We start from the raw sequence: 18746 nt of genomic DNA on the forward strand, positions 1-18746 counted from the left end.
CACACACACACACACACACACACACACACACACACACACACAGGCTGTGTATCTGTATAAAACCTTTTTCTATATTAACAAAATATTACGCACACTAACCAATACATTTTAAACATCCAACTTTCAAGCATTTCCAGATTAGTACTTGCAAATCTACTTCATTTCTGTTAATGGTTGAAAAGTTACACTGTATAATGCATCTTAAATTCAAACTATCAATAAGTGAGCGGTTAAATATTGATTAGGTAATTTTGATTTGTCTTTGTCTTCAGTAATAGAAATTTACTTTCTCACAGTCTGGAGCCTAGAAGTTCAAGGTCAAGGTGCCAGTAGGATTTAGTTTCCCTGAGGCCTCTCTCCTTAGCTGGCTGACAGTCACCTTCTTGCTCTGTCCTCACATGCTTTTCGATCTGTGTGCGGAGCTCCCTGGTGTCTCTTCTTATAGGGGCCCCAGTCATATCGGATTTAGGACCTACCTCAGGAGCCTCACTTATTTAATCACCTCTTTAAATACCTTCTCTCCAAGTAAAATTACATTCTGAGGTACTGAGGAGTGGGACGTCAACAGATGAATTTGAGGGAGACGGCGACACAATTCAGCCCATAACAAGAAACATTTCACCATGCATTAAGAATCTGCATTTCATTCCTGGTTGCCCCCACTCTCAGTAAATACATAAATAACACTGCTTTAAAAGACTGAAAGTATATTTTGGTAATGTTACAAAGATAGAGTAATAATATATAGCATTATGTTAGTTTAAGAGACAGAGTGAAAAGGATGAATCCGCCCGCACTGCCAAGCGTGCGTGGGAGTCAAGGAGGTAAGGACATAATCTGGACTTGGGAGGGAGTCCACTGGTGACCTTGGAAGGAGACGAAGTGGTCCAAGCAGAAGCTGCATGCTGAGATTTGAACCTCATTCCTGGCAAAGGAGAGGGTGAACCAGGGGAAGAAATGACATGTTCTATATAGAGAAGCAAGGAAGGGAGTTTACCCAACGTAAGTCCAGGAAAGATATCAGGAGAGGATAAAAAATGGAAACATAAAAAGGAGAGGGAACTGGACAGCAAGACCCTGGAGGAGATGCTACCTGTTTTATAAAGAGAATGGGCTCAAGTTCTGGTGAGGAGAGTAGGTCTTGACAAGCCCCCAGACAGAAGAGAGAATATGAGTGAAGAGTCAGCTACATTTTATTAGGTTGGTGCAAAAGTAATTGCAGGTTTTGCAATTATTAGCCTTTTAAACTGAAATTACTTTTGCACCAACCTAACAGAACTCAAGGAGGCTGTTGATGAGAGTAACTGCTGCTTTTAAATAATGCTTATGAAGAGACAGTCACGAACCTTATTTTTTTAAAATAGGCACATCCGATAACTTCATAAACAGTGAGATTTACATGTATAATCAGTGGTAGCCCCAAAGGGGGGTGCTTAGAAAAAAAGAGATCTAAAGCCCCAGTCTCCATAATCACCCTCGTCATAACACTCACCTGCCTACCCTGACTTGTATCCTCTCTCTCCCCTAAAAACAAAACAAGACTCCATCAAAGTGAAAACAGCATAACTGCTGTGCAAAATCAGATTCGCGGCACACCTAGTGCTCTTCCACCTTGATTTTCACCTTCCCACCTTTCTTAGGTAGAACTTCCAGCAGCAGACACTCTATAGCTTTAGCTGTAGTTTCGGAAGCCATGCATGGATGTGTCCGTAACAGGTACGTTTCCTTCCCAGCAGGAATATCACTGGGCATGATTTCTATCACCCAGACCCAGTTCTGTCGGGTGAGTACCCTGGATTGGAACAAATGTCCCCCGGCACGGGATGCACTGTGGGTGCTGACCACCAGAGGGCAGGCCCTCAACGTAGGGTCTCTGGGAGGCGGTGACACCGCACCCCAGGCCTGGAGGGGTGGGAGCCCAATTCCAGTCGGGACCCAAGCAGACCCTCGGCTGTAATGTGGGTTACGTTGTTGCTGGGAGACTGTTTGTCCCGAATCTGGTTTGCTAGAGACTTGGTGTCTGCTTTCCGTACCCAGTGTGACAGCAACTTTGCAGGGCTCCCTCTCGAACCCCAGGACCCCTAGGAGGGTCTGGGAGAGCCGGTTTCGGTCCGGATCCCTGCAGGTCGCGGCGGGGCAGCGGTGGGAGGAGGACGGGGAGGATGGAGCCGGACACGCACCCCGCAGGCGCCCTGAGAGTCCGGGGTGCCGCCCAAGATGCGGCCTGCCTGGGCGGGACGGCAGGTAGGTGGCTCCGGGACACAAGGCCCTCCCCTCCCCTCCCCTCCCCTCGTCCCGCCTCTCAGGCCCGGACCGGCCCCCGCCACGCCCTTGCCTAAGCTCCCAGCTCCGGAGCCAGCGCTGCCGTCCCGGACCACCCGAGCGTGAGTTTTCCATCCCAGCGCGTAGTGGGTGGGCCAAGCACCCGGCAAATTGTGTGCCCGGAGGTGCCAGACGGGTGCCCGAGAACGTCCACTCAATCGGGGTGTCTCTTTTCGTAGGCCGGGTTTTTGTTTCATTTTGTTTCGCTATTTACTATTTGTCTCAAAAACGCTTTCCTCTTGCCTTTTTGAATGTGTGAGTCAAGAATTTGACGAAGATGCGGGTGTGCGCACATGCACACTGAGATATAGGGAGTTGGGGTCGGCGTCCCGAGGACATTGCTCATCTCCTGGGTTTTGTGTTTGTTTTTCCTGTAAAACCAGGGAGGTCCAAATTAGTGAAAGACTTCCCTTGTCCTCTCAGAGATGTTAGCAGGAACGTGACCTTCAGCTGCCTGACCTCTCTCCTGTCTTTCTCACTCCGGACCCCAAAGCGGAGATCACACACCCACACACTCCAGGCTCCAGCTGGGGATGGGCTGTCGTTTGTGAATTCACTGACCTGAGAGCAATACTGAGAAAGAGGTGGGAGCTGGGAGGGGAAGTTAAAAAAAAAAAAAAAAAAAAAAAGAGCTGGAATTTAGAATTCTACAGGAAATACAGGTCATGCTCGGGGATGCCACGCCAACTAGAGATTTCGTGGAAAAAAGTCTAGGAAACAATGGAAAGCCCAGATCCTGGAGGCTTTAAAATCCAGAGTGAGTCACTCAGCTTTTGCCTGATGGGCAATGGATGAAATTGGAGGGCTGTCAGTAGAGAGAACTGTGAATAGGACAGATTGGAAAACACCGTAGATGAGACCACTCCCTGGGAAGTAAAACCAGATGGGCTTGTGTAAATATGAATGTACACGAAAGGGACTGACGTTTGGAGATGCGGTGAAGGAAGAGGAATAAATGAAGTGGCCGACTGCATATGGAAACTGTAAGAGACTGTTAACATAAGGACTGCCACTTTACGGTTAAGATAGGGTTAACAGCCCTGGCAGCCCTGAGCTCAAGTTAGCATAAGAACTGCTACTTTAAAGTCAGAGTAAGATTAACAGCCTTGAGCTCAAAACAACCTAACGGCCTTGCTGTTAGTTCCAAGATATGGGCATAGAGACCAGATGTTTTGTCTCCTGGTCTCCTGATATGGAAGCTTTTGAAGCGTATCTATTGTAAACTCTTTAAAGCATAGCACAACCTGTACTCCCTAAGACTTTAGAAATTACTAAGCACCTTAGAACTGCTATAAAAACCCCTACCTTTGTAGGCTAGGGGTCCTTGGTAAAACCCGCTGCGTCGGGCAGAGACGGGGACCCCAGCTAGCTGGAAATAAACCTCGCTGTGTGACTTGCATTATCGTGTGTGTCTCTGTCTTTCTGAGGGGTGAAAGATTCCCGGACTTAACAGAAACAGAGAGGGCGGAAGGCCTCAAAGGCAGCCTTGGGCTCTGGTATCCTAGTTTAGATTCTTCTTCCCCAAAGCAAACCTGGTAGAAGGACTTGAGTGCAGGTAGTTCACTTAGGAAGAAAGTGCAGAACGCCAGAGTGCGGAAGCGAGGAGGAGACAAGGAAGGAAGGAAAGGCAGTGAAGGGAGACCACGTTGCTGAGGTTTTCCCACTGTGGGCAGCTGGAGCTCCGTCCCTCCTGGACCTTCTGGAGATTCCAGAAAGCCCTTCAGGTAGACACCAAAGTCAGAGGTGGGCCGAGGGGCAGTGGCACTGATACCTGGCATCTACTCCACAGACCTTGTCACTTGAGGAAGGTGGAAAGGGCAGCAAAGGGACAAACGCTCCAGTGTTCTCAGTGCTTTCTGTGTACCTGGCCCGGAACAAGGTGTCATTGTGTTTTATTTTCATCGTAACAGTTACTCACTGCTGCATTTTATCCGTTTGTCTACCTGTTAATTTATTGTCCTTCCCCTTCTAAAATACTAGATTCATAAAGGCAGGGACTGTGTCTGCCATGTTCCTTTCTGTGCTTGGCACATAGTGGGGACCCATCAAATTGTTTTCATCTGAATGCGGTTAGTTGTTTGTGTGTTCACACATCCCTTCATCTGTTCTGACCACACTGAGTCTTTGCTTTCCTCTGCAGCAGCCAACTGACCATGGCAACAACTCCCGCTGCTGCTTTCGAGGCCCTTATGAACGGAGTGACAAGCTGGCATGTCCCCAAAGACCCCATCCCCTGTGAACTCCTTCTTATTGGAGAGGCCTCCTTTCCAGTGATGGTGAATGACATGGGCCAGGTCCTCATTGCTGCGTCCTCCTATGGCCGAGGCCGCCTGGTGGTGCTGTCCCATGAGGGCTATCTGCTGGATACCAGCTTCGCTCCATTTCTTCGCAATGCGGTGGCCTGGCTCTGTCCTTCACGTGAGGCTCCCGTTGGCGTGCACCCCTCCCTGGCGCCACTAGTATGCATCCTGCAGGGCTTCGGGGTTCAGGCACATATTCAGCCAGAACCAGGAGACCGCGTGGGGGTTTACTGCATCAATGCCTACACAGACACCCTGACTGCGGAGCTGATCCAGTTTGTGAAATGTGGAGGGGGCTTGCTCATTGGAGGCCAGGCCTGGTATTGGGCCAGTCAGCACGGTCGTGACAAGGTGCTGTCCAGGTTCCCTGGGAACCAGGTGACCAGTGTGGCCGGAGTGTACTTCACTGACACCTATGGGGACAAAGGCCGGTTCAAGGTGTCAAAGAAGGTCCCTAAGATCCCACTCCAGGTCAGGTGAGTAATGTGTCCCTCTGGGGAATCCTACCCAATGACCCTACCGAAACTAGGACTAACCTTCCAGTTTCTCCATTTATTCCCTAAACATCAGTGATCACAGCTGTAAATATCCCCCTGTGCACTTGTGAGTGCCTGTCTTGCCAAGCAGAAGGTAAAACTCCATGAATGCAGAGATCTTGGCCTGTCATGTATGCTGCTTTCTTCTCAGTGCCTGGCGTGTGCAAGAGAGCAACAGATATTTGTAGATTATAGAAATCAATGAATAAATAGATGAATGACTACTCATCCGAAACCATAACAAGAGAAAGGGTGGCCTAGTGTACTAGTGCTAACACTACAGACAGCTTCAGTTTATGGAATATACTGCCGGGGTTGCTGAGTCTCAGGGGCTTCCAGTCTCACCAACCCAATCAACTCTCAAGTCTAAGAAGGCCCTTATGTGGAGCCCAGGCCCTCCGCTCAGATTCCTGCCTCCTTCACTGTAAAGTCCCCTCGGAGGTTTTCAGTGAACTTTCCTGCCAACAAGTCTTTGTCAAGACCTTCTGGACTGACCTAGCAGGTTTGCTAACTTCAGATTTCTGCTGAAGACTCTGGACTTCATTCAGGGAGTTGCTTCGTTTGCTCAGGGGAGGGGCCGGCTCTAAAAACCCCAACTCCTCTGGCTCAAGCTATCCCCAAGGGCAAGAGCTGATTGCACACCTGGTTTACAATCAGTTACTTTTATATGCAAAATCAGATCCCAAGTCACCGGCAGCTTTAACACCATACAGTGTTTCCCCGAAAATAAGAGCTAGCCGGACAATCAGCTCTAATGTGTCTTTTGGAGCAAAAATTAATATAAGAACCAGTCTTATTTTACTATAATATAAGAACCAGTCTGATTTTACTATAGTATAAGACTGGGTCTTATATAATAATAATATAATATAATGTAATGTAATGTTATATAATACTAGGTCTTAATTTTTCCTCCAAAAGATTCATTAGAGCTGATTGTCCAGCTAGGTCTTATTTAGGGGGAAACAGGGTAGAAGAGTCTGGGGAAACGGTTAATCTGAGATCAATAGCTCAACATCCTTACACCTACAAAGCCTAGAACCTATTAAAAGCTGCTCATGTAAAAGTAAGTACGTCTTAGTTGCTTATGTTTATGCATCTCATGAAGATGACGTTATCTCATTCGCTCCTCACCACAACCCCAGAGTGCAAGGTCTTTATCTGAGGACTCCCAGCTGGTAAGCAGCACCATTCCGTTTTCATATCCAAGATCCGGAAATGCAGAGTTTCCAGTTAAAGATTGTGTGAAATGAGGCTAGATCCTGGAATCACCCTCTCCACCAAATCTGACCCCATGAATGAAACATAATAAGCAAGCAGCTGAACTGGCAGGTTTTGATGCTGATGCTGAAATTGCCAGCACTGACCAGAGGGCGAGACAGGTGACTGGTGTGTGCTGCAGCATCTGCTGACGCCACCCCCATCCCAGACGCACACTGAAAGAAAAAAACCTGAAACCACACATCCAAGAATGATCATTGATGCCTTCTCATGTTGTAGAAGAATGAGCAAATTGGGTGAGTGGACATTTAAGCAAAAAACAACCCTCAAGTGTTACAGCAGCAAAGCTACTTCAGGATTTGGTGAAGGCAGAAAGGGGTGCTGCGTGTACCCTCTTCCAAGCATAGTCGTGGGTTGAACCCCTTAAGTGCATTCTATCCCTGGTTGAGTAGAATAGGCTTAGTTTTAGGTCCCCAAAGAGTGGAGGGACCAGCCCCCACCAAGGACAGTAGGCCCCAGCCGGTCTTTGCCCTTTACTTAGTGCAACGAATCTCAGGTGATAAGAAAGGGGAAAGAAACAATATACAGACCTCAGTATAATTTGAGAAGATGGATATGGTGTGTGTGTGTAGAAACAAACTGGTCCTGGGTGGCTTAGAAAAAACACTACAGAGAATCCACCCACCCTATATCAGAACATGCAAAAGATATGCCCATGCCAACTGTGAAAAAAATCCACATAATAACTATTAATAAATACAAACACTATAATAAGTTTAAAAGGGCAATATGAGACAGGCATTTAGTATGAAAAGACAACAGAATCAGTCATGTCTGGAAGAAAAAGGTGACCCAATGAACAGAAGCAGATTTTCTCTGAGACTGCTTCAAGCTACAAAAGAACTTACTAAAAATACATGTTAAATAAAACGAGACAGAATGAGATGAAAAAGGGGATTTCAGAGTGAAGAAAACAAATTAAGCACCAAACGCCTCACGTAAAAGAAGTCAATTAGCCTCTACAAGGACGACAAAGCACAAACAATGATATGCCATCAATGGTGAAAAGGAGAAATTATGTCTTAGACGCAATAAAATAAATGGTATTATGCACTAAACTCTTAAATGTTACTAGTAAAAATGAGATTGGCATGAACTGTATAATCTTTGCACCCACGCACAGATTTCTCTACTCAATAAGCTCATTCCAGTGGTTCATTAACCGACTGTCATCCCTTTATTCCCCATGTCACTTCCCAGGTGTGGGGAGGATCTCAGGCAGGACCAGCATCAACTCCTGGAAGGGATCTCAGAGCTGGACATCAAGACGGGAGGAATCCCCTCACAGCTGCTGGTTCACGGGGCGCTGGCCTTCCCTCTGGGGTTAGATGCTTCCCTCGGCTGCTTTCTGGCCGCCGCCCGCTATGGCCGGGGCCGCGTGGTCCTGGCTGCCCACGAGGGCATGCTCTGTGCTCCCAAGATGGGACCCTTTTTGCTCAATGCTGTGCGCTGGCTGGCCAGAGGCCAGATGGACAAAATTGGGGTGAACCCAAGTCTAAAAAACCTGCGTGCCCTACTGTCAGAGCATGGCCTAGCGTGCAGTCTGGTACCCCAACTGACGGATGGCCTGGGTGTCTACTGCTGTGTGGCTTACAGTGACAAGGAAGCTAAGCACCTGCAGGAGTTTGTGGCCGAGGGAGGGGGCTTGCTGATCGGGGGCCAGGCCTGGTGGTGGGCCTCCCAGAACCCAGGCCGCTCCGCGTTGGCTGGTTTCCCTGGTAACATCATCCTCAACTGCTTTGGCCTCAGCATCCTCCCTAGGACTCTTGAGCCAGGCTGTTTCCCGGTCCCCACTCCCCAGATGCGGAGCTACCACTTCCGCAAGGCACTGTCTGAATTCCAAGGTGTCCTGACTCGGAGGGACAGGAACTTGGAAAAGGGCTGGCTAGCAAAACTGGGAGTGGACAGTGCCGCTTTCCTGCAGATTCCTGCAGAGGGAGTCCCCGCTTACATATCCTTGCACCGGCTCCTGAGGAAGATGCTGCGCTTGTCAAGCCTCCCAGCCGTGAGCCGGGAAAACCCGTTGGCCAGTGACTCCTGTGAGGCCGCAATGCTCTGCTTGGCCACGGAGCTGGCACACTCTGGGACCGACTGCTCTCAGCTGGCACAGGGGCCGGGAACCGGGACCTGCCACTCAGAATTCACTGTCACTGTGGAGGTGGATGGAAGCAACCCAGGTATGGAGTGAGGGGAAGTGTCTGGAGCACTGCGGGAGCTGGGGAAGGTGGAGTGAGTGGGCTTCCGGGCCAACGCAGGTGCTGAAGCTCAGGCAGGCCAGCTCCATTCTCTAGCAGGTACTTCCTGGAAGATGGGTTGGGGTTCTGCTCAGGATTTAGGAGGGGCTGCATCTCTGGGGGCGGGGGGGGGCTGTGAGGCTCCAGGTGCGGGGAGAACTCAGACTCTCCGATGGCTTTTGTCAGGCCACGGCGAGTCCTGGGTGAGCACCGGACTCTACCTCCTGAACGGACAAAATGCAGAAGTCTCGCTGTCTGAACCTGCAGCCTGTGCTGGCCTGAAGGTAAGGCCAGAAGACCCACTGCCCATATCCCAAAGCCTTGGGTGGCTTCACTCATCCCGCCCACAGCACTGTTACCAGGGGCACAGGAAGAGAGTACTGGCCCATTTTACAGATTTCACAGATGAAGCCACTAAACTTCAGGGGGTGCCTGAGGGAGTGATGATGATGATGCCACAGCTCTGTGAGCAGCTCCAGCACTGAGCCCTAGGCCTGCAGATTTCCACGCATGGGGATTTTTGCCTCCTGCCAGGGATGTAGAGAGAGGCCAGGTGTGAGGAAAGGGACTGCCCCCTGCATATTCCCAACCTCACCAGTTTTCCCCGTCGCACCCCGCCTTTCTGGTTACCTCTTTACCCTCCCATGTGAAGGGTATACTTAACCCGATCACTCCCAAAAATAGGCCCTACGTGCGGAATTCAAATTCCTCCTGCCTCAATTCTGAGGGTCGCTTCCTTCCACACTTAGAGTCTCTTGTGTCAGCCTCCTCTCAGGAGCTCGCTTGCATTAAGCCTAAGAAAATCAAATCCAGGACACCAGAGAACACAGCATTCAGACCATGTGACCAAGAGGGGAGCCCTGGGCAAAGGGGGCAGAGAGACTGAGTCCTCCCCTCGGGCCAGATCCTACTGCCTTCGGATGGGCCCCCTGTCTGTGCAGGAAGGGCACACAGTATCCCCCCCAGGCCAAACCCAGCATGGGACTCACCCAACTGCTTAGGGTCTGCCAGGAGAAGCCAGGGGACCCCCATCAGTATCAGCCTCAGGTGCTGTTCTAGTCCCTGGGAAAATGATTCTATGTGCCTTTCAGTCCATGTGACCTTTGCAGTGCTACAGGTTCATAGATGTCCATGTAGAGCTCACAGAAAGAGGAAGCTGGAGTTTTTGTAATACGCGCCAGCTACACAGCACCGCACTCAACCTCACACACACCCCACAGGGACCTAGTTCCTCCAACACATGGTGGAATCACCCCTCCAGGTCCAGGTTGGCTGTCACACCGATGACTTGAGCAAGGCCAGCAAGCTGTGTCGAGCCCCTGTGGTGACTCACCAGTGCTGTATGGACAGGACCAAACGGTCGGTCTCCTGTCTCTGGGGTGGCCTTCTCTACGTCATCGTGCCCAAGGGCAGCAAACTGGGCCCCATGCCCATCACCATCCAGAGGGCTGTGCCTGCCCCGTACTACAAGCTGGGTAAGTGGACTGAATGTTGGGGAAGAGGAAACACTGAGGACGCCATGGTAGTTAGGGGTTGGTTGCTAAGGTGGAGAGAGAGAAGGATGGGTGGACAGGAGGGGGAAGTGCTCGAGGTGAGAGTGGAGGCAGGAGACATGGAACATGCTGTGTCCCCAGAGACTTCAGGGAAGAACCAGAGGAAGGGTCTGGAAGCCTGTCCTTCGCTTCCTAGCCTGGAGACCCACATGATAACAGTTCATTATTTCAGGGTCCTCCTCCTGGAGTTCAAGTTGCATGTTTCAGCTCAAGAGAAAGTTGGGGAAGTGGGTGACAGCGTCTGTGCTATTCATTCCCAGGGAAGACATCCCTGGAGGAGTGGAAGAGACGTATCCAGGAGAGCCCAGCTCCCTGGGGAGAGCTGGCCACAGACAACATCATCCTGACGGTGCCAACCACGAACCTGCGGGCCCTGGGGGACCCCGAGCCCGTGCTCCGGCTCTGGGACGAGATGATGCAGGCGATAGCACGGCTGGCGGCCCAGCCTTTCCCATTCCTCCGTCCCGAGAGGATCGTTGCTGATGTGCAGATTTCAGCTGGTGGGTGCTGTGGGGAAGGGCCCCTAGTCAGTGAACACCATTGATTTATTATTTTGCCTTTTGTTAATGTCCAATATGTGTAAGGCATCATTTTACCAGTAAAGGTAAAAAGCCATAAGAACCTTGGACCTTGATGGGGATGCAAAGATGTTTATATGTGAAGAGGCAAATCATTTCCCTCTACAAGGTGAGCTTTCACCGAGTTGGTAGAACAATCTCAGGGAAAATGGTACTAGGAGTTCACAGATGACCATAAGGGTTGTTTCAAGAGAGGCTAACATAGAAATACTTCCTTCGAACATAAGTCAGAGTAGTTGGCAATTAAAAGAGGGAGTAAAGAGGTTTATGATAAGTCTTGAATGGTCTAGAGGAAAGAGAACACCCAAAGAAAAATAAGGAAACCTGATTGCGACATGGAGAAAATTCCTCTGGACCTCAGTTTTCTTATTTTTTTAAAAAAGGACAAGATTCTCTCTGTTAAAAGAGTATGAATCTGGACAACAGCAATTGACATTGGAGAAGAAGGGGTCCTACTGTTCTAGCCTCGAGGATCTCCGATTCGGACACAGGACGTAATGTCACAGAATAACATGCATAGGAAACACACACACACACACACACACACACACACACACACACACACAGCACTGAATTACAACGAGAATGGCTGTGTAAAGTGTATTCTTATTCTCCAGGGCCAGAGTGATGAGGAGGGCATAACCAGTGCGAGGCTGGGAAGGGATGTAAGGACTCGTCAGTTTCTGACCAAGTCAGAAAAGCCATTGACTTTCCAGTCAGCACAGAGATTCTGGAATTACTGGGGGCAGCCGGGATGGTGAGGAAAAGCTACACCGTGGAGAGGAACGAAGGGAGATGGGTTTGGGCCTCCCCCCGCCCCCCGCCATGCCTCATCTCTTCCTTTTGGCTTCCCAGGCTGGATGCACGCAGGGTACCCCATCATGTGCCATCTGGAGTCGGTGCAGGAGCTCATCAATGAGAGCAGCATGAGAAGCGGTGGTCTGTGGGGACCCATCCACGAGCTGGGCCACAACCAGCAGAGGCACGGCTGGGAGTTCCCCCCACACACCACTGAAGCCACTTGCAACCTCTGGTCAGTCTACGTGCATGAGACAGTCCTTGGCATTCCCAGGGCCAAGGCCCACCCTGCTCTGAGCCCACCAAAACGAGAGAAGAGGATCAAGGAGCACCTAGGGAAGGGAGCCCCCCTGTGTAACTGGACCGTGTGGACAGCTCTGGAAACATATCTACAGGTATGGAGCTGAAACTCATGGAGGTGGGGTCCACGAGACCCGTCCATCATGTAGCATCCTGGATCCCAGGGGTTCTCCAACTCCTGCACCACCCCCACCAGTCTGGGCCCACTACCTCCCCTGGATACGAGAGACTAGGCTTCCCGGTGGTGCTTCTCAGGTTATACATCTCTAAGATGGAGAGAAGGATGCCTGTTCCACTTGCCTCCTGTGATTTTATGATGATAAGTAAGAGGAAATGAAAAGCGTTATGAAAAAAAGAGAAGGAAATACAGCGTATCAGTATATCGGTCAAGAGCAGAAGTTATGAGTTAGATGTTCCCATGGTGATGTGTCTGTGGAACAACTGCATGACAAGAAGGTAGGAGATCAACCTGTCAGTCAGATTCTCAGACGCCTATCACCCCACTTGAACCCCAAATGTTTTCAGAACAAATAAACAACCAACCAATCCAGTGGGAGAAAGCCCTGAGCCAGGTTGACTGCCTGTGAAATAAACCCAAGTCCCTGTCTCCTCCCCCAATCCTGCTTTGAAGTTTCACGTTTTGGAGTAGTGAACGCCGTTCTCCGTATCAGACCTCCTAAGCTGTGCATCTAGCACTACAGATAGCAGTTGGGTGGCCTGCTTTTCCCAGGGGACACATACTAAGTTAAGGAGTTGAAGCAACTTGTCCAAAATTACATGTAAAGGATGGACCCAGAACCTAAAATGAAGAGCGAATGAGGAGCCCCAGCCTTTTGTATTGCCATCCCCTTTCTTGTTCTAAACAGTGAATGTCAATGACATAACTTTGCATTGCATCAATTCTGTATTCTTACATAGCCAGTTTGAAGGTCTACAAGGAAACACACCTTAGATGGTAGGTTGCCACTACAGTGGAAGTTACAGCCCTAATTCTGCCCTTCCCCACCTACCCACTCACCGGGGAGCCGTGAATATCATTTTGCAAAAGCTATGGAGACACCTATCAACCTCGGAGACTGAGCCTCAGCCGCAAGACAGGCAGACACCTGCTTCCTCTACCTGCGAGAGGTCTGCTCCCCATCACATCGTCTGCTGTTATTCCCACCTCACAGCTCAGGTCCTCATTGCTCTTCCTTGTCAATTCCAGAAGACTCCTCAATTGTTCCAGCATCTTGTCTCGACCCCTACAACCCATTTTCCATTCCACTTCCAAAACAACCTTCATATTCCGCATTTAACACCCTCAAAGTGCTCTCCTTTCCATGCAGAATAAAGCCAAGGCTGCTTAGCAGGGTGTGGAAGGCCCTTTGTCATCAGACTTCCACCAGCACACCCAGCTCCAGCTCCCAGTTTCCACAGCTCCATAATTACCCTCCTGGATACCAAACTGCTTCCCGCTATGAGCACATCTTGCTGTTCCAGGCTTCTTTGCCTCCCTGTGTTTCCTCCTGTGGCTGAAACGTGCTTGAATATCTTGTCTATTAAGTCACCTGTCAAAATTCAGCTCTATTGCCCTCTTCTGATGTCATCCCAAATTGTACAAAGTGAGGGGTTCTCAAGTCACTCAGGCTCAAACCTGTCTGATGCATAGGAAAACAGTTAGGACCTAGGGATATAATTTTTTAAATTAAAGATAATATCAATAAGTGTCATTTATGGAGTGTTTACCTCTCTTCAGACATTAGGTTCCCAGGAAGTCCCCTGCAAGAGTCAGGGGGTATAAGTTTTGTGGCCAAGAAGTGGAATGAGCCAATACAATTATATTGATGTACAGGGGTCAGGTAGGAGACAGGGGCAAATAATAAGAGTGAAGCTAATGAATGATCAAGGGGCAGAAATCACCGTAAATGAAATATTTGTAACATGCATGTTGCAGTTGCTTTCACAATCCCGACACTTCATTTTGCCCCTTCCTTCTCTTCCCAGCTCCAGGAGGCCTTTGGGTGGGAGCCATTCACCCAGCTCTTTGCTGAGTATCAGACGCTCCGTGACACCCCCAAAGACAACGCTGGCAAGATGAATCTGTGGGTGAAGAAGTTTTCCGAAAAAGTGCAGAAGAATCTAGTTCCTTTCTTTGAGGCCTGGGGCTGGCCTGTCCAGAAGGAAGTGGCTGATAGCCTGGCCTGTCTGCCTCAGTGGCGGGAAAACCCCATGCTGGCTCATGTCCACACTGTGTAAAGCTGTGCAGAGTTGGTGGGAGGAGAGCAGGCCCCTCGCTCGCTCTACCACCCGTGAGCCTGGCCTCGTGTACCTTGAGCCTGAATCCTACTTCCTCCTCTGTCTTCAGAACAGCTATTAAGGTCTTAAGACAAAATGAAACCAACTTTCTCCAGAAAATGCCCTGGTGTTTCTTTGCATTGTCACTCTGCTTATCCATCCTCCTCAGCTAGTGGAAGATTTTTGCTCTTGGCGTCTTGAGGTCCTGCGGGCTCTTGGCTTCTCTTTTTGGCCAACAGTTCTAAAGACCATGGATTATGGATCACCATAATAATCTGGTATCACTCCCTCGGCCCTGCCAGCCCTGAACAAGGCTCTTCATTTCTTATGCTCTGAGAGGTTTTCTAACAGCAAGAACGACAGGCTGATGTAGTGGAGAGAACCCTGGACCAGCTTTGGTTCTGTGGAAAGCCACTAACGCCTCTGTGCTTCTGCATCCTTGTCCATGACGTGGGGATAAAAATCTGTGGCTCTGTGATGGGGAAGGTGTTGGTGAGAGGGTCCTCTTAAGCCTTCGCCAGATCCTACCATTGCCCGTCTGTCCAGTTTCGTGCATATAACCTACAAACTGAATCTCACCTCTGGGTTGGCCACCGTGAGGTCAGCATTCAGTCCTCATGGGAGAGTAATGACTATCAGTGTCATTCCCAGACATGGTATCAGCGATAGTTGTCAGGATCCTAGCCCATCTATATCCTTTCTCCTGCCTCTGGAATTATTCTTGGGTATAACCTATGGAACGGTGTAAACTCAAGAGAATGGTGTGAACTCAACTGCATGTTACAAAGCTATTGGGGTTTGGTCTTGGTTAGTTCCATCTTCCAGTATTTTTGTTTCAGCCAAAGGTAAAAGTCGCTTTAGCAACCCTACCAAGTCCATAGTCTGTTCTTAGAACAAAACAGGCTACGACTCCTCTGGTCGCCATGGAATCAGGACGCTGTCCGCGGACAGCAGGTGTGCTGAGAGGTCCATGGATGTGGCAGGCTTCACTCTGGGACAGGATTGCTGGGTACAGCAGACCTAATGAACCCACAGTCACTTAATTAACCCACAACCCAGCATCCCCGGCACTTTCTCATAATCTCATTCCAGCCCATCCCTGCTCTTTGGTTAGGTGGAGTTCTAATTAGACTTGTCTCCAGGGTTAATGGGATGTACACCTAGCCATTTTGCTCTGGCTCACTTTTAAGGCATACTTTTGTTATACTGAACATCAATCCATGCGCTTTGTTGAGAGTAGAGTGGCTCCTCTGAAAGAGAACTGACCCAGGGAATGTCTTTTTCTGAGTCCCATCAGCACATCTCTCAATTCTAGGGTCATTTCAGGAAATTAGAACATTCTTTTTTTTTTTCCTGCTAAGCATTCAATGACCTTCAACCAGACCTTACACTTGAATGGTCTGAAATCTTTTTGAAATGTGAATAATTTTAACATATTTTATCTATTAGCTAAGTACCAGTAAGATAATCAGTGCTGTTTAGTGTTGTATTTAATAACATAAAATCCTGTCCTGTGGAGGAGGACCACTATGTCCTGTACCATTTGGGCCCCACACAAAGACACCACATCAAAGGGCCAGCAGGGGGCGCTGTACAGCCCTTGGTTCTCTCACCAAGACCCAGCGGCAAGGCCTTTTCTACTTCACACAAAGGCACGCGGTGAGCTAGTGGTGGCCTTGGGGAAGAGATGGCACCTCTCTAGGCAAATGTGAATTTGGGTATCAGTCTTTCTAAGGTTTTCTTCTCATTTCTCAGGTTTTAACCTAAAGGTCATTTCTTTGGGCCTTGCTCCCATGCTTCATGCTCTGAGGAAGCCCTGTAATTTCCCTTAGATACCTGTCATCACATTTGTAATTATTTGTCTAGCATCTGTCTCTCTTTTCCACTACATATAGGCTTCATAAAGGCAGGGCCCATGTTTGTCTGATTGGCAGCTGGTGACATAGCTCCAAGCCCAGGGCCTGGCACAGGTCAGCTTTGCTATGGGTCTTTATGGAATTGGTCCATTCCTAATGAGACTGTATAATATGGGGAAAGACAGGAATGCATTACCGATTCTTGTACCTGTTTGCTGTCTTTAAAAGGCCTCTTATTTATTCTTATTCAGGAAAATACTTTCATTATTCCAGAGAGAAACTTCAGGGTGATTATAACCATTCTTTTATTTTTATCAACTGTATACAGGCTACCTGAGTGAGCATAAATTTTCCATTAATACCCTTTTCCTCCTTTTCCAAGAATTAAGGCCAGAGGAAACTACAAGCTATTTTCAGGAGTTTTTTCTGTACTGTTGGTGGGGGGGGAAAAATTACTTAACCAAATTTTCAGTTCCTGAAATTTCTTGGGCCCTATTTCTACTGTATCTCTATGTCGATTCCTTTCCTCTATTAACTACCATTTCCAACCAAAGTTAACTCTATTAAAGATACTTTTACTTGGAATTAACATTCTCAGATTCTGTCATGTTTCTGTCACTTTTACTTTGAATTAACATTCTCAGATTCTGTCATGTTTCTAGGCTCTGGAACAAAGGTTCATCCCACAGCAAGAATCATGCCAAATTAAGACCAAAACATAAACATAATAATTCAAATCCTCTCACATGGCTTTCCAATTCCAGAACAAGACAGCCAAGGTACCTATAGATAGCAACTTCACATAAGTACTTCTGATCGGGTAGTCTCTGTTTCTGTAGAAAAACAGCTTACTGTTAGCCTACTTCAAATTTTTGTCCCACTCATTGAAACTTGCTCATAGTTTCCTATGACAAGAAGTTATTTCTTCAGCCTCTAGGCTATCTCAACCAGAAACTTTGAAACAGAAACCTGAGCTTTCTGAGTCCTGCTAAGATATATCTCTGATGTGCTTACTGGCCTGAAATCAAAGTCCTCTCCAACCATGTTTTGAGCTGTCTGTATCTAGTGTGCCAACAAGTGGTCAGCCAAGGTGTTTAGATGTGGGCAAGTTTTCGAAGGAAGGGCAGCTACTTTTCAGCTGATGCTGTTTCCTGGCAGGTGTGTCATGACTTCCTGTCTTCTGAGAACACTCTTCTCCATGCCCTTGTCCTGTCACCAGGTTTTTGGTACCATGCTGACAAAGCTTCCATTTTTCTCCTTTTACAAGCTTGGAGTGCTTCGCCATTGTGACAGGAAGGTAGTCTGCTGCTCATGCTCAACTTACAGGAGACCCTACATTTTATACACCTAACTCCGTACTAACTCACCTTTTGTTCAGGAAAGTCATAACATAACCTATATTTCATAAATAATATCAATGTCACCTCTGTAAATCCCCAAAAACGATGAAAGGAGAGAGCACTGTTTTAAAATGTTAAGCATGGATTGGGAAATAATGGGGTTGAGGGAAAAAATCAGAATTGAAATTGCAAACTACCTGTCAAGCCAGAGAACCAGAGAACAAAAGTTCAGTGGGCGGCACCACAGACAAATGGAGAGAAAGAAGTTCTCACCTTCGAGAGCAACCAGGAGCCTAACCTGAGGGTACAGTTTCCGCGGTCCCACTTCAGGTGTCATACAACCTCACCTCAAGGGGATAGCACTCAAAGCCAGCCTGAGATAGGGATAGTTTAATGAGCCATTTCCATCTTAGAATTCAGAAAGAAGGACCCTACTTTTTAAAAAAAAATTTTTTTTGCTAGTCTTCTAACAAATTTATGAAAGCTACTTGGATTTATTATCATTTCATGAAGAATAACCTGAAGAAAGCCAATCCTTCTTACTAAAGATTACAGGTAGAAGGGAGAATTAAACCAAAAAAGCCAGTCTACCTCTGCTGCTTTCTTGCTTCTAGTCCTTACATTTAGAAATTCAGATCCAGCACAATTGGCCTAAGAAAAATCAAGCCATGCAAGGACACTCACAAGAATGAGAAACAAATGTCAGCACTTAAGTGTAGTGCTCAGTGCTTTCCCGAGTCTGCAGAGACTGGAACGCAAGCTGCGGTGTCATTCGATGAGATAAATACCATGTGATCCCACGATACTGGGACGCCCTCACAAATGACACCGTCTTTAATATAACCATGCAGGCTGCTTTCAGTCACGTCGTTTTTATTTATCATGAATAAGCCGTAGTTTGAACAGGTAGTTGAATTATATGGCCATTGGGAACCACTGAGGATTGAATTAGGAAGTTATATATGGGAAAAGTCAGCGGACTATTACAACAAACGGAACCAAGTAGGTACTCGTAGTTATAACAAATACTGTGCATTTGTATAATCCCATTCAAAGCAAAGGACCTAAAAATCTATATTGCAGAGTGCATTTGTTCCCAAGAGGTCAGCGTGGGCCTGGGGAATCATAAATAAACTGTTGTGTGCCAGGAACTGTTATAAGTGCTTTTTATTTATCTGTGTTCACAACAGTCCCACAGAGTACAATTACTGTCCCCATTTTGCAGAGAAGGAAGCAGAGATACAGAGCTAGCAAGGGGTGGAGCCACATTTTGAGCCCTGCACATTGGACTCCGGAGCCCACACTTTTAACCAACATACTCTACCACACAATTATTGGGCCTGAACTTTACATGCATGAAACTATGTGCAC

At 48.0% G+C, this 18746-nt stretch overlaps 1 protein-coding gene across 1 annotated transcript; it reads left to right on the forward strand.

Moving 5' to 3' along the window:
* Positions 1–2314: 2314 nt before the first annotated feature.
* TCAF2 (TRPM8 channel associated factor 2) lies at positions 2315–18526 on the forward strand. The gene is made up of 8 exons (XM_019715364.3): positions 2315–2384; positions 4463–5098; positions 7640–8616; positions 8860–8957; positions 9935–10148; positions 10487–10726; positions 11660–11997; positions 13889–18526. Exons 2-8 carry the CDS (start codon positions 4476–4478, stop codon positions 14138–14140), a joined length of 2742 nt encoding a protein of 913 aa, XP_019570923.3. The 5' UTR covers positions 2315–2384; positions 4463–4475; the 3' UTR covers positions 14141–18526.
* The last annotated feature ends 220 nt before the right edge of the window (positions 18527–18746 follow it).

The sequence above is a fragment of the Rhinolophus sinicus genome, chromosome 8 (assembly GCF_057876585.1).
Source record: "Rhinolophus sinicus isolate RSI-liver-muscle chromosome 8, RSI-T2T, whole genome shotgun sequence".
Taxonomy (NCBI): domain Eukaryota; kingdom Metazoa; phylum Chordata; class Mammalia; order Chiroptera; family Rhinolophidae; genus Rhinolophus; species Rhinolophus sinicus.

Coding starts and splice junctions, on each gene's coding strand:
- TCAF2 (XM_019715364.3), top strand. CDS start 4,476: ATGGCAACAACTCCCGCTGCTGCTTTCGAGGCCCTTATGAACGGAGTG. Junction 10,149..10,486: donor TGCCCCGTACTACAAGCTGG/GTAAGTGGACTG, acceptor ATTCATTCCCAG/GGAAGACATCCCTGGAGGAG. Junction 11,998..13,888: donor CTCTGGAAACATATCTACAG/GTATGGAGCTGA, acceptor TTCTCTTCCCAG/CTCCAGGAGGCCTTTGGGTG.